The following is a 15,602-nucleotide window of genomic DNA, read 5'->3' as shown; positions in this document are numbered from 1 at the left end:
CGAAACGTTTGCAATTTTTCTTCTCGATCCGTTCTCCTCCTCGTTAAAACGATATTAAACGGTTTTGAAATAAATTTTGAAAAAGTTTTCGAGAAGACTCACACTAGTTCAAATCTTACTCCTCTTGTTAAGAGTTTGAGAATCATTATCAAAGTTGGATTAATCGTAGGTAATGTTTCAAAAATTGTGATATACAGTGAAATCTTGTTTATATAAATTTCATTTATATTTTTAATAGAAATTTTTAATAGTGACTGAATTCTATCTATGATACAGTGATCGGATCTATATTTTCTCCTTTTTCGTACAAAATATTTGTTAAGCGTCATACAATCGTGTTTTCAAAATTGTTCTCAATATCTAATTTATCATTAAAGAAAATATTTCGTGAAATTGTCTCGTGAACAATTCGACATATGTAAATATGTTTGTTCTCTAACAGATTCGAATAAATGGAGTTCTATTATATTATTTTTAACTAAAAATCCTTTTTCTCTTGTGTTTCAAAAGATATATTTTATAAAAAAAAGAACAAAATTTTTTCGAAAACACGTTCCAGAAGATATCGTGTAAAAATGTCGACAAACGCAAGCTTTTGTCGAATAAAAGGAATAGCAATCCTGCGAATGATATTCGGTATGGCGACGTGTCCTCTTGTCATCGAAACGATCCCTTGTTAGCATACATATATCCTGGGTTTCAATTACGCGACGATACAACGGTATCATTGCTACAAAGCTCGTTTCCAAACCATCCCTCCGCGACGTGTGTCCATCGAATGCACGGAGTCAGTGGTCGGAAGGTAGAAGGGAGTTCCGCGTTCCCCTATGTAACACGAGATCCTCGTCAAGGGGGATCATCAAGGGGAAATTCGTGAAATTCGCGTGCACAGGTAAAATCCGATCTCTCTTTATCGATCGTTTTCGTTGAAGTTTATTTATTTCTTTATTTATTTTTTCATCATCTCTTGCGTATGTAACTTTGAACGATAATCAATTTATAGTGGAACGAAATTAATGCATTAGAAAGAATGTTTTACAAATATCCAAGACAAATAATTTATTGAATATCAATGAAATGTCAAATTGAAGTAATAGATTCTTTATAATCATAATACGTGGAAACAATGGAATTAAATCTTGTCGATATAGATGCATGGTCACGTGTAATCAGTGTTGTAATCAAGTAAAATGTGATTCTTAAAAGAGAATTAAGAAAAAATCAGATTTTCAGGTTTCTTTTTTTAAATTTAATTTTATATCCATCGAGTATAAAATTTTTATTTATTTAACGTTTTACAATAAATTTCGAAAATTTGATTTTCTTATGAAGAAAAGTAATCATTATTCCTCATCAATGATGTTCTCACAATATTTAGTGTGGAGTGTTGGAGATGTGTAAGTAGAGTGTTTGAATCGAGTACTTGAGATTATGGTGTGAACGAAGGGTGCATGGCCACTCAACTTTTACTACCGATATATACACCTACACGATACCTGATGAATTATTTATACACTTTATCAGACACTTTTTGCAATGAGAGATACATCAACAATAATAAAAATATATGCTTTTGCTAAAGAAAAATTAAAAATCTTCTCCTTCTTTTAGATATTATATAACTGGAGATTATATGATTATTGTATCGTAACTTTTCTAAATTTTCTACGAAAAATTTAATTTAATTTAATTTAAATACATTTATCGTATTAGTTAAAATTTTATATTTAAATTTGTCAAATATAATTAAGTACTTGAATTAAATATGATTTATATAATCGTTCTTCGTATCATAGATAAGTGTGTGATACAATTTGTTAGAAATTTCTAGTAGTGTTGCAGTTATTATCTTTATTGTAGCTGAATACTTAGTGGGATATCGAGTTAACGACCAATTTCGTACAATCAAACGCACGTTCATAAAATGTTATAATCGCATTCGTACTGTTAGAATTGCCCCGCGTGAAAATCCTACGCACTCCTCTTAGAGATTCAACATCGCTGATGGAGTTCAACTTACAGTGTTGATTGTGAAATTGTTATTAACTTTGCTTTCCCTGGTTCTTACGATGATTGCCTAATCATGCAATTAACTTAAGCATCAAAATGTATAAATAGCATGCAAGAGACTAAAAATAAGCAGTAAACTTTAAGACTTTCGAAACTTTTGTTCTTTTGTTACCTATGCCCATACGATGTAGTTACGTACAATATTAATGTATTTGTTATATAATATTCATAACACGTTACCTGTACACATGGCATTCATATTATTAATTTGTACTTATATAACGTTGATACATTAAATTAACTAATAATTATAAATACTTAACATTAACATATTCGTCGTTTAATATAAGTTAGCTTTCATTATAGATACGAATTGCCAAGTTGTATAATTGGATAAAAAAATGAATGAATAATTAATTAATTCGCAAAAAATCGAGTTAATCAAAAATTATATATATATATAAAATTCACCAAAGTATTGAATACGTGCCAAAATGTATAGAAAAAATTAATTTTAATGTATTGCATCCACTCCACTTAATATATTTATGATTATACGAGGCTTAAGATAACAAGACGGTCAACGTATTAAATATATTTTATAAATGTGTTTCGTTCTTTTTTTTATTTAATTTTTATTAATATTTCATGATACGATTCTTCATGAAGTTTCAATTAGAAATATTTTTACAGGTCGTGAATCGAAAACAATATTATCAACTGGTGTAATACTAGGTGGTTTGCATTCAGCAGTTTCAGAGAATTCGCGGACTGATATCAAAGTTTTCGTTATCGGATATCGTTACGTGCATTCTCGCTTTCATTTTTTTTTTTTTTCTTCTCATGCCTCGTGTATTGTACCCGCGTGTTTCTTTTATACTGTGTATATTGCACTTTAGATATCTATGCCTGTGTGTATGCCTTTTATGCTTGGAGTGTGATAATAAAATTGTTTCGTCCATAAAGTCGACAGAAAGTATTATCGGTTATTCAACACAGTTACAAAATGATACATGTTACAATATGCATGTTACGTTTTAAGTTAAAGTTTTTGTTAATTTATTCAATAGTAATAGTTTTCATTTTTCTACACAACTACTTCTCTTTTACGAAGTTTGTAAAGTTATACAATTTTATAATGCAACTGTTTATAAAGTTATGCTATTGTACTTGTAGCTTATTGATTTTGACATGACTTTCGTTACTGGAACAATGTCCAGGGAAGCATGTTATATCTTATACTTTGCTCGAAAGTTGTCTTAAGTCTTCACAATGAAGATGGTTTGGAGTGTTACAACTTGCTCTTCAGATATGAAAGATGTGAGATGATGATGATAAAAAAAAAGGATGAATACGGATTGAAAATCTGTATTTTTGCAGGCAGATCTGAATGATGTGTATTGTTAAAATTATGTTAAATTGATTGATTAAATTTTTAACGTTGCATTTATTTTAAATTGGGGTATAATATATTTGATGATCTTATTAAAGTCAATTACCAAGTTTGTGCTCCATCCAACTCCAATTCAATCATCTGGATATTTGCTTTGTCTCTTTATTGACGAATCAATTTTTTAGGTAGATTAGATTAGATTATTTCTGATTCAAATTAGGTTAAGTTAGATTTAGTAGTTTAAAGTTAGATTTAAACTAAATTGAGGGAAGAAAGATTCATTGTGTTTCTTCAGATATAAATTTTCGAATACATAAATAATAAGAAGTTCAAAAATAATATATATGAAAACTATAATATTATAATAACAAGATTTAGTATATGTTATATAATAAGTTTCGCCTTTAGAAAAAGAAGAAAGAAATCAATTCGCGAAGAAAGTTTTTTCAAGTTCACAAGATTTGATTAAGTAAAGTATGTAAATATTCTATTAATTCCGTATATCATAAAAAGTTTGTAATTATTTTTTACGATACTTGAATGAAGCGTATAATCAAATTTTTGATGAAAAATTTGTACATATAATATTCCTCAGACAAGAAGAATGATTAAAATAAATTCAGAATCAAAAATTACATTATACATCATCTTAGTAAAATCATTGTTGCCTATTATCGTTATGAAAGAATGCAGAAATTGTAAATGCATAGTAATTTATCTCAGAGTTTAGGTATAATGGAATTGTTATGTAATCTATGTTTCGTCATATCGTATGAAGTAGGACTTACGTTAGTTAATTATTGTTTGACGATTTAATGGTCAACTCATAACGAATTTAATTTAATAGATCTTTTTCTTTTTGTTTTTTGTTGATGCTTAATATGATGTTTTTAGACCTACAATTTTTAATTTTTGATTGGAAACATTATTTTAGTAATAATAATAGCTAAAATGCAAATTTTCTTTTATGATGGAAGAGCGTTTAATGGCTTGTTTCATAATTGTATTGCAATGATAAATTCGTTTCTATGGAAACAATAACATAAAATAACTTTTTCTCTTGTGTTATAACACTAATATCGATAAATAGATTAGATATTCTTTTTATATCAATAAAATATTTATTTAATATTATTTTATTTAACATATTTCGAGTATTTACCATTAATCATGAAATCATTTAATTCCAATAACGATACAAATTATGTTCTTCAATATATGGTATTCTCATTTTTTCCCCAAAAAGTTTAAAACATTCTAATTTTTGGCCGCCAAAAAATCTAATCAAGAAAACAAAATTGATGACCGATACAATTTGATTAAAATTATTCATTGGATCTATCTAAGAATTTAATTATAAATATATTCGTGTTTCTTAATGAATGAAAGATCTCTCTGCGTATTCGCAAATAAATGTAAATGATTAATCAAAAATTTTAATATAATAAAATATTAGTTTCTTTGCTCTCGTGAAATATTCACAGCGTGATTAAACGGCATGGTGACGATTGATAGGATACAATCTTATAAACTTCTCACGCCACTACGACGTAGAGACTGCTTACAAAAGCTCCTCAAGTTCTCGGTATCGACTTCATCGAGAAAGCCTTGTTACAGTTTCACTCGTCGATTTAAACACGAACCTGTTTATTTATAATTTGATTCGTAATAATTGTTTTTGATGGCTCGATGGATTAAATAACTGCGAACCTTTCACGGTTATTATATACGAGCGTTATACAGATTTGGCTTTATATTTATTTCTTTTTTAAACTGTAGATATGATATGCTAATTCATTGGTACATAGTTGTGAAACAAAATTATGTGATATCAATTGCTCATGATATTCTAAGATTAATTAGCTAACTATGATAAATTTGTTTCAACATATTACTCTATTAATTTCATGTTAGGAAAATAAAACTATCGAATAAAAATGATAATATACTTTTTCTATAAATATATTCTTTCTCATAGTTTCTCATAGATTCTCATAGATTCCTTGCTCCAATTCAAATTTCTTTATTGTGAGGATAAATATTTAATGATTATATTGTCATATACAAAGTATACCGTATTCATAATTTTATGGGTTTGCTCTTGAAAAACTTTTATAAATAGATAAAAATTATTTTATTATGCGGACTTTGTATCGTCCAAATTACCGTACTGTATGCTGGATACATTCAAGTGCAATTGTAGCTTGTATCAATCTCCACAAACATCGTCTTTCATCATAATTCTCATATTAAAAACATATCCTCAATCCTACTTACAATATCATAGAGAGAATCGAAAATTTTTATTAAAATATTGTTTCAAATGTGATTAACGCTTTTGTTATTTTAATAATTTATTTCTTATTAATAACTTTCAATTATTTTTCGAATAAAAAATTTTGAGTATAAATAAGAGCCAAAAATATTGGAAAAATTGAAATAAATGTTAGTAGAAAAATGGAGTAGGTTTATCTTAAAGTATTTCAAATTGGATCGAGTTAAATAGTTAAAAAATTATAAATGTGCAGATGAATATTAAACAAAAAGAATGTATTTTAAATATTCACTTGATGTTTTCAAAATATTTTATTTTTCTTTACATAAAATCATTAAATAAGGAAAATTAAAATTGAAACGTTATCTGAATATATATATTAAAAAATTTATTTTTTGAATTTGTTACAAATAACTTGTTGCAATAACTTTTCAAAGCATTAGAAATTTATATAAACAAGAATATAGTTAATATCGTAGATATCCCTTTATCTATTTGCAAGATAATTGATTCTATTTCATTTTAACGTTTTCGTCAAGTAAAACCTATTATTATTTAAATGGTGTCAAAAATTTTCATTATTTATCATCATCCTTTTACCATTCGCGAATTACATGCGATAAAGTATTACATACTTTATCGATCGTCTCAAATGTGAACATGTCATGCATAGCATGTCATCTGATCTTGTTCAAAAGTGTTTTCCAACGTGTAATAATAACTTTGCAGTTCATTTTGCAAGTTCCTTATATTACGATAGATAAATAAATTCTGTTGAGGAAATTATAAATTATGCTACATGTTTATATTCAATCTTAATTCGTTAAAATATAGCGTTGCAGTTTTTATTCATTTTTATAAACGACAAAAGCTTTTCTTTATAATAAAGAAAATTTTGTATAATAATCCCGTCGGATTATTTAGAAAAATTCCATACATGATATCTATACCACTATCTAATACTAGAATTAAATGCACTGGAAATTCTCCTTTGCTTGGGCATCATTTCCACTGCGCTGAGCAAGAATCTTCCTTGGATCCAGTCAAGCAAGTAATATCGAACAGAGGCATTTAAATTTCTTTATCTGTTTTGACCATCTATTCCTCTTCCTCTTACACATTCTTTCTATTACCAGTCAAGATTAAACAGGACTAGAGTTTCATGTCTCAGCTAAATATACAAGAAGTATGTCGCGAGCTATGAGCTTATAAGGAATTACGGGTTGTGCTCCATTACTTACACCTATACCCATATTCTTTACTTTCCATTTCATCCAAGTAAAAAAATTCCGCGTATTTTCTCCTTCAATGAAGACTAGTTTTCAACCACACATGTCTTTCTTTGTATAGTAAGTTGCACCTCATCGACATTATGGCGAAACGAAGGGAAAGCAGCAACATACCTGTGAGACTATCACAGGTACGTAAGAGGCTAACAAGAAGGACACTTAACGTTTGAGAGAGGAGGGGATGAGATTGATAAAAAAAAAGAAAAAAAAAAGAAAAATGATTGAAAAGAGGAAAGAGCGATAGCAATATCGTGAACGAGCAGAAAGCAAGGACGGACGGCATCGAACGGTCTTTCTCTTTTCTTCTCCATATCGTCGGAGACCTTCTTCGGTCAGAGGGCAGTCCCTCTATTAGATTCTCTTTCTCTCTTTTCTTTTTCTCCCCCTCCCTCTCGCTCTCTCTCCCCCTGTGTCTCTCTTGGAGAATTTAATTTTCTCCCACTCCAATGTTTGCGCTCTCCACTCCTCTCTCGCTCTTTAACGGAGGCAGCATGCCACTTCCAAAGAGTTAAACACGCATACGCGCGGGTACGGAGCACGTGGTTGGCCGGGTTCACCTGCGCATAGAAAAGGAGGGACCCAACGATTGGCGTCCCGGTGGAGCGGCACCTGCGGCCCGCGTCGTGGTGTCTATTCGATAGAACGTAGGGGGATGGCAACGTGAAAGAGGGAGGAGTAGATTCGGTCCACTTGGAAAAAGCGGCAGTCCGCTATGTAGGAGGAGAAACAGCAACGGAATAAGGAGAAAGAGAACGTAACGTAGGTCGGCAGGAGGGGAGGATTATTTCCGCCTTTTAAAAACGACCCAGAATGCCTCTTATAGGCGGAGCTGTGGTGAGCGGACGCGCTACTATTGGCTGCCATAATATATATAATACATCATGTTATAATGGCTGGGGAATTATTGTCCTTGTTCATGTTCGCTCACTTATTTCTCTTGCACAGAAACAATTATATCCCCTACCGAACCACTATTTCCCACCCCTTATGCAGAACGGCTTCGGTTCGCCAACCGGAGTAACGAGTATTGTTGATTGTTTCGAATCGATATGTACGGCGCCACGAGGTTTCTGAGCGTGTGCGCATGCGCGAACCGCGTTTTTCGGACAACTTCGGGATGAATCGGAGACCACGTGGCATGCCGCGAATAGTGGAGTTGATTTCGGAGTTGTGTTTTATTGTCACCAGCGTTTGATTTTTTGGTAGAAATTTTGAAGGTTCGTAGAAGTTTACGTTATATTAGGAAAATAAATATATCGTTAAAGATAACAACAATTTTCGATATAACAATTTTTAATCGAAATAAGATATGATTTTTAATCGATACACATATGTGCTCGTTTAGATATAGGTTAGGTATAACATTTCTATAATCGAACATAACCTATGTATATTATTTTTGCATCGTAATATGTAATAAATCATGCAAGGAAATGTAATATATGCATCATTAAAGAAATCAATTTTTTAGTATGTCAGATTCATTGCGTAAATAATTCATTTATATTAATTAATAGCATCCGTTAGATTTTATTACCTTATCATCATAAATTTTATTTTTTTAAACAGATTTAATCATTCTTAACAGAAACTTCTTAAACTTTTTGCATTTATTAATAAAATTGTGTTAATAGTTGCATAAAATCGAACTTGATTGAATATATATTTTATTCTAACTATTTATTTCGATTCTGTTTTAGGTGAAAATGTGGAAATTCTATTGGAGCACAGTAGCAAACTTGTAGAACTTTTCCAGTATCCTTGGGAAGCACTGTTATTGATGTACATCAATTTAAAATATGCAGGGGCTAATCCGGAAGAAGTAGTGAGACGTATGGTTGATGGTAAAGTATCTTTTTCTCAATCTTATACTTACGTATTTTTTATGCTAATATTTCCATTATTGACGATTTAATATTGTTTTATTTTCGATAAAAAAAATATAATTATATGAAATGAATATTCTATAAAAAATGAAAAATTTTTTTAATTGATATTATATATATAATTATGTAAAATTACATTTTTATGTATCTAATATGATTAGAAAAAAAAATAATAATAATAATTTCTATTTTTCTTTATTCTCTAGTTTTAATAATCTTCTGTTTGAAGAATTTTATTTGGGATTCTATTTTGAACAAAATTGTTTCGTTTATAAATTTACTGCCTACTTGATTTTATTTATGAGATTTCCACGAGTGATTGTTTGAAATTCGTTAAATTCCTTCAGAATTATTGAAGAAAGTTTCTAATATAAGTTCGTTATTGATGAGCCGATTATTCTTATATTTTTGTTGGAAAAATGACAAGAGTAAATTTAATTTTGACGGTTTAATGATTAAAAGATAGATTTCTTTGTCGTGAAATAGTTGGCGCACGAAATTGGCAACAACATTCATATTTTAACAATATGTAATAAATTTTCTTTATATATCATGCACTTTTATTAAAGTAAAATGATGAAATTGTAGAACATTAACAAATTAAATTTTTTTGATAGTATATAAATCAAAAATTATATTACATATTATTCTAAAGAACTATTTCTATTATTCGGATTTTATTTCTGATAAAACATTATAAAATACAATGGTGCACTAAGTTTCTCGAGAATAAATTTAGAGTCGAGGACACAGGTGTTAAAACCATTACAATAAACAATATTACAAGATTTATGTTTCCAGTATATATTTGTTCATGTCAATTTGGTATTCGTCAACTCTTAACGATAAAATCGAATCAATTGAAATGCAGAAAGTGATCATTTATAAGTGATAATTGTCAAATGATTGCACAATTTATTACATTTATTCAACACGCGAAGATTTGTAATTGTATTTTTATTGGAAGATAGAATTTAATGTGTCATCATCAGGAAGATATATATTGAAACATATGTATATCAGCCGATTGTGTTCATCAATGTAAGATTTAAGTGGGACTCAAAGAATATAGAGGTGAGTATTATATTTGCAGAAATTAATTAAAAATATTTAATCAATATTCAGATCAATATAAAAAGCGATACTTGTTTGAAAATATCTATTCTAATAATATTCTAATAATTTTTCGCAAAATAAAAATAAAAAATTTATTTTTAAAAATATAAAATATTCCACGTGATAAGATACTTAAGATAGATATTCTATCATATTGTTATTAATATCACGTAAACGATATTTTAAGTTATAATATTTCCTATCTATATCTATAATATATGAACAGATAGAAAGTAAATGGTATAAATGCGAAAGAATTAAAGTAAATTATCAAACTTTTGTTAGTATTCTTCTATTAAATATTTTTGTTTTATTTTTTTTTTTTTTTTTTTCGTGAATAAACGTAAGTATACAAGTAGCTATTGGTGATTTTCTCTTCAGTGAATTTAAAACCATTGGAATACTCCATTGTTGTATCTGTTTGTATAGAAATGTAGTAGCCATTATAGTAGTCATTGTCATGATTTTTCAACAATGATTTCATTTTTTCAATTGACATATTATAATTTTTTAGAATTCATTATCGAAAATATTATCTTGTAGTATGTACAACATATTTTCAAATTTTTAAATCTTTTTCTTATTTATGAGAATATTTTCCAACATGAAGATTTATCACACGAATAAATTTTTTTTAAAGGATGACTCAACAACGAACGTTATTTAAATATAAAAAGAAGTCTTGTTTAACTGTTTTTTTTTAACTGTCTAATTAAAATTTTTTATTTTATAATTCGTTTATTAATTCTTAAAAAAATTGTCAGTATCTATTTGCAATCAAGAAATCGTTAGTCACATTATCACGTATAATAAAAATTTTTCTAATCTATATAAGTATAATGAAATAGTATAATCAAACTATTTCATTATACTATTTTTTTTTTTAGATAGCACTCGTAATCTTTCAATATCTTATCTTTGTGATGAGAAAATTTCAAAGTCAAGGTGGATTGTATATTTATCTAAATAATTTTTCCCCTTTTTTAGTTATGATAAATATGATAAAACATCTGCCACGTTATATATTAAATATTATGAAAAAAATATTAATATAATATAATATAGCGTTAATAATTGGTATTATAAAAAACATATTCGCATATTTGTTTAATTAACAATTTCTTTATAATAATAATTAACTTAAAATAATAATCCATAAACGAAAATCATTCAAAAGACAGTTTTGAATGTTGTTTCCATTTGATTAAATTATCATGACACCTATCGAATAAACTTACCAAAAAATAATGTATCTATATATTATTTATATTGTTTCAATCGTCTCTTAATTCCGTACAAACGGGCATATATCATGAAATTTGATAATCAAGATTTTCCAGATAAGACAAGACGTGAAGGTATCAAAAAAGTAGTGATATACCTTTCCATCTGGCAGGAATGAAAGTTATAAAAATAGAATAGTCACATAGGCGTGAAAAAGTAGAGACACGATAGAATTAAGTAGTTTATCTAGTGCTCAAGTGCTATTTACGCGGTTTGATCATTATAAATCCTTTAAGCTTGCGGTCTACATCTTGTACGTCATAACACCGGTGCCTATGGTTGCCTGGGGCGCGTATCATCCTGATCGCTGCGGCTCTTTCGAACAAGCTCTTCTGAATGAGATATAAATAAACCGACCAAATTGCCACTTTATTATTCATTAACGCGTTAACTGCCACCGTGACCATCTGTTACCGCTGCCTGTCTTCGCGCAATCAGTGTTAGCTTCGTGTGATCACTGGTTACACGAATTTTTACACGTTTTAAAACAATTTTATTACCGCTATATTTTACCAAGATTATTATTGTTATTACCATTGATTTGGAAAGTGTGAAACAAAAGTGAGACAAACGATCGCAATCCGTGCAATATTTTATAAAGTTTTTGCACGTTTCCTTTTCTTCCTTTTCTCTATTCATAGCCTGCAGATTTTCATCATTACGTTAAATTACATCCCAAATATCTATTGTTTCAACTTAGTTCTTGGATTATATTTTTTATTTTTTAACTTGTTGTTTATACGTTATACTAATGATATATCGATTTATGCGTTTTAAGATTACTGTGATTATCAGTAATTTTATACGTATTTTATGAAATATATAGAACGCATCTGACTGAAAGTCACTTTTATTGGTATGGAATATTTTTTTATTTATCGTTACTTTGTTTATTTTTTTGCATAGAATTCTGATTATCAGAATATGTCTATAAAATATAAAACGTAGTAACAATTTGCCAATTATAAAATTATTCGAATAAAATTTTCAGAAGCATGGATAAACATAAATGTAAAAGTATAATTAATTCTTAATGACAATTTATTTTATTTATACAATCAATAGAATTGTTATTATTTTAGATTAATATTCTATATTTTTCCAAACATATTGATTTCGTATTCGTTGTAAAATAATCTATTCAATTTTTATTTAAATCGCGAAGATAATTGTAAAATTCTTATTACATTTCATTACACAAGTAAGAAGACAAGAATGATATACGATGTGAGGATAATGCGCAACGAATGAGATTCAGCTGTTCTTAACGCTATTTATCTTATGAACTCAGCTAGTGAATATTACACGTAAGCACCATGTAGTTATTGATTATATAAATAATTAGGATACAAAACGAATTTTCTATTCGTGATATTGCTCGATCTATGATTTTTTCTTTATCGTTTGTCTTAAACGAAATATTTCTATTCGTTCTGGTGCAATGTAGAGATCAGTAAAAGTTATGAGAAAAATGTTGACAACGCATGTAAATTTTAAATGATTGGAGAAAGCTGGTACATGCATTTTTCTAAGTTTAGAAGTGAAAATTTTTTGCTCGCGGCTGTTCAATACTTGAATGTTATATAAATGCTGTAGGTACTATATGCTGTAACACCATATTGGAACATGCAAATGATTCGAGAATCTTATTCGTTTACACTGTAAATTAATGGTAGACTTTTCTAATTACGTAGTAATTTCTAAGTAAGCAAATAACTAATTACTAATTAGATACTTTTGTAAACAGTTAACAGCGAGGCTGTGTTCAAAGAGCATGTTTGCGATCTCATGATGCCATTTTTTAATAATCCAAACAATTGTTGTATTTCTTCAAAGAGATACGGTAAACATTCTATGCTAAATTTTCTTAAATACTCTTGAATATCAAAAAAACTTTATTATTTTTGCTTGTTCTTTAAACCTATAAAATTTCATTTAAAATTAAAACCTTCTTAACAATGAAATCGTACGAGGATGTCGAAATGAATTGGCATTTGTATTAAAATTTTAACGTAGATATTTAATTATCGATTATTAGCATACACGTTATATTTACGTGTATTAATTTTCCATTATTCGTGTCAATAGAAACAATAAATTCAATACTAAATTCTAAAAGTTTTCAACCGAGGATGAATATTTTTTTCTTACACACATTATACATTACCCGAAGATCGAAGATATCATTACTCGTACGTGAAATAAAACTTATACCTCAACGAATGTTAAAACGAATAAAACATGAGTTTGATAAACGGCTGTTAAAAAAATTCTCATTACAACGACCGTATCCCCGAGTGCAATAAATTATCTAACTGGAAACGATGCGTTACCTTTCACGCGAGTTTCTTTTTCCCGCGACGCGTAGGTATGCAAGAAACGTTTGGAAGAAAGAAACCGCGGTTAAAAAACCGTGGAACAGATACACCTTGCCGTAAATATATAGTTGCCGCTACAGTAGCTCGAGATGGATTGTCGGTGTAGTGCTATTAGTTGGAATTGTGGTTCGTGGGGATAGCAATTACGGTGAAGACCTTGTGTTCACGCGTGCCAACACCGATTCAGAATAGATTGGCGGGGAATCGAGGCTGTTCGTCCAGTTGTCGGTACACTTTTAAGCCCATGTGGAAAGTTGCATTCCAGCTGGTTTCGTGGCGAACAGGTAGAACGATTTACGGTTATATGTTGTTCGCCGTTGGATACAGTGTTGTTAGACACGCTGTACAACTTAGTCCAAGGAACCGTATTTCACCGATTTGAATTATGCTCACATTCGGATGTGTTTGGGATCTCGTTGTAATTGGACGTGCGATTGTGTTATTGGGCGATTTATATTTGCCGTTTAGAATACGGGGTTATCCCTTGCTTAGCTTACTCGGTTTTTCTAATAATTATCAATTTACATTATATAAGGATAAATGATTATTATAATGCATCGTGTATAGTTATCTCTGAAGAATCTGTTCTTGTATATATTTAATAGATGAGAATGATAAGGAAACTTGGATTTGTGCCGTGGAATTTAATTGTTTGTTAATGAATGATTTTATTTTGCAACGATTAAAATAAGTTTATAAAAATCAATATCTCGTAATACTTGTATAAATATAAAAATAAATAGATATATGTATAGTGTGAAGATGAATATTAAGAAAGATGATGGAGGAATATTTCATTAGAAAAATCAGAATTAAAATTATCTAGTATGGAAAATCTTGATTTATGGCAAAAAGAAATTTGTAAAAGTTCATATTAAGATATACACGGCAATAATTGTTAAGATGAAGCGTTCCGTACGATCATGCTATAAAACTAGTTGACTGTCATGGCTATAATTTTGATTACGCTTACTGTAAATATCCTAAACCTATAATCCTGTCAAATTTCATTGAAATCGATGAGACACACCTTGTTAGTCGAACATTACAAATAATACTTATATAACTCATTTTATGCGCGTAGATATATAGATAATAAAAAATTATTTTATCCAACTTGTATAATTGATTCTATGAATTCATGTATTGATTCATTTTCCACAAATGAAAAAAACAACGTATGCTTATCATTATATACGTTTTTGTTATTTTCTTTTTCCATCATCGTGCATAAAATAACTAATATAATTAGTATGCAGCCAACTGTATACCACATCTATTCAATTCAGATAAAGATTAATGATGTCAAAAAAAAGAAGAAATATTGCCGATTACTTATAGTCAATATAATATGTAATAACATAGCATACGAACTTGGAGTACTTAATAATGAGCATGTAGTATCGGTGTGCACAATCAGCATGTTGAATACCTTAATTATCGCTGGAAATCGCCAGATGAATCGCCATTAATAAATGAGGAATAAAAAAAGCGCATATCAGAATCGACGTTTAAAATGCCGGCGGAAATACTGAAGGTTATTTTTTATTCATTATGCGTCTCCTTCCTCATGCTGATATGAAACAGGTTGGATATCGTATTCGAATTTCACTTGGTGAAAAAAAAAAAAAAAAGAAAAGAAAGAAAGAAAGAAAGAAAAAATCAACGTCATTCGAGCCAATCACCAATCTCTATTGTACCAGTTAACCTCACCACAGATGTATCAGTATTCCAATGCACGTCATTAAAAAAGAATAAATAATATATATATATCAAATTTATTTTTAAAGATAATATTACGATTATAAATATCAAAGTGTTGTGCATAGAATTTTTTCGATATAATAAAGTTGTCATAATATGAACCATTTAGAAGCCAAAAAAATGTTTTAAAAAAATTTTAAGATCAAAATATGCTGTTTAATTTAATTCGGAATAGCTTTCATGGAATTTATTTTTAGTTTTGTTTTT

The 15,602-nt window shown here is 28.9% G+C and overlaps 1 protein-coding gene across 4 annotated transcripts in view; it reads left to right on the top strand.

Annotated features, from left to right (window-relative positions):
* Positions 1 to 15,602, top strand: part of dsx (transcription factor doublesex) — a 94,918-nt gene that overhangs the window by 25,490 nt on the left and 53,826 nt on the right. For 3 of the 4 annotated variants that reach the window (XR_015294393.1, XM_012483499.3, XM_003691527.4), the window contains exon 4: positions 8,668 to 8,811. Coding sequence is in view for 2 of the 4 variants with exons in the window: in XM_012483499.3 (XP_012338953.1) it covers positions 8,668 to 8,811 (144 nt within the window). In the remaining 2 variants the exon portion in view is untranslated. Of the gene's footprint in view, positions 1 to 8,667; positions 8,812 to 9,059; positions 9,928 to 15,602 lie in introns of all 4 variants that reach the window. The other variant, XR_015294394.1, reaches the window with a different exon arrangement.

This window comes from Apis florea, unplaced genomic scaffold (assembly GCF_048593485.1).
Source record: "Apis florea isolate Af1SG1 unplaced genomic scaffold, ASM4859348v1 contig_3764_pilon, whole genome shotgun sequence".
Classification (NCBI taxonomy): domain Eukaryota; kingdom Metazoa; phylum Arthropoda; class Insecta; order Hymenoptera; family Apidae; genus Apis; species Apis florea.
The sequence above is the reverse complement of the archived record's forward strand: the minus strand, read 5'-3'. Positions and strand labels throughout refer to the sequence as shown.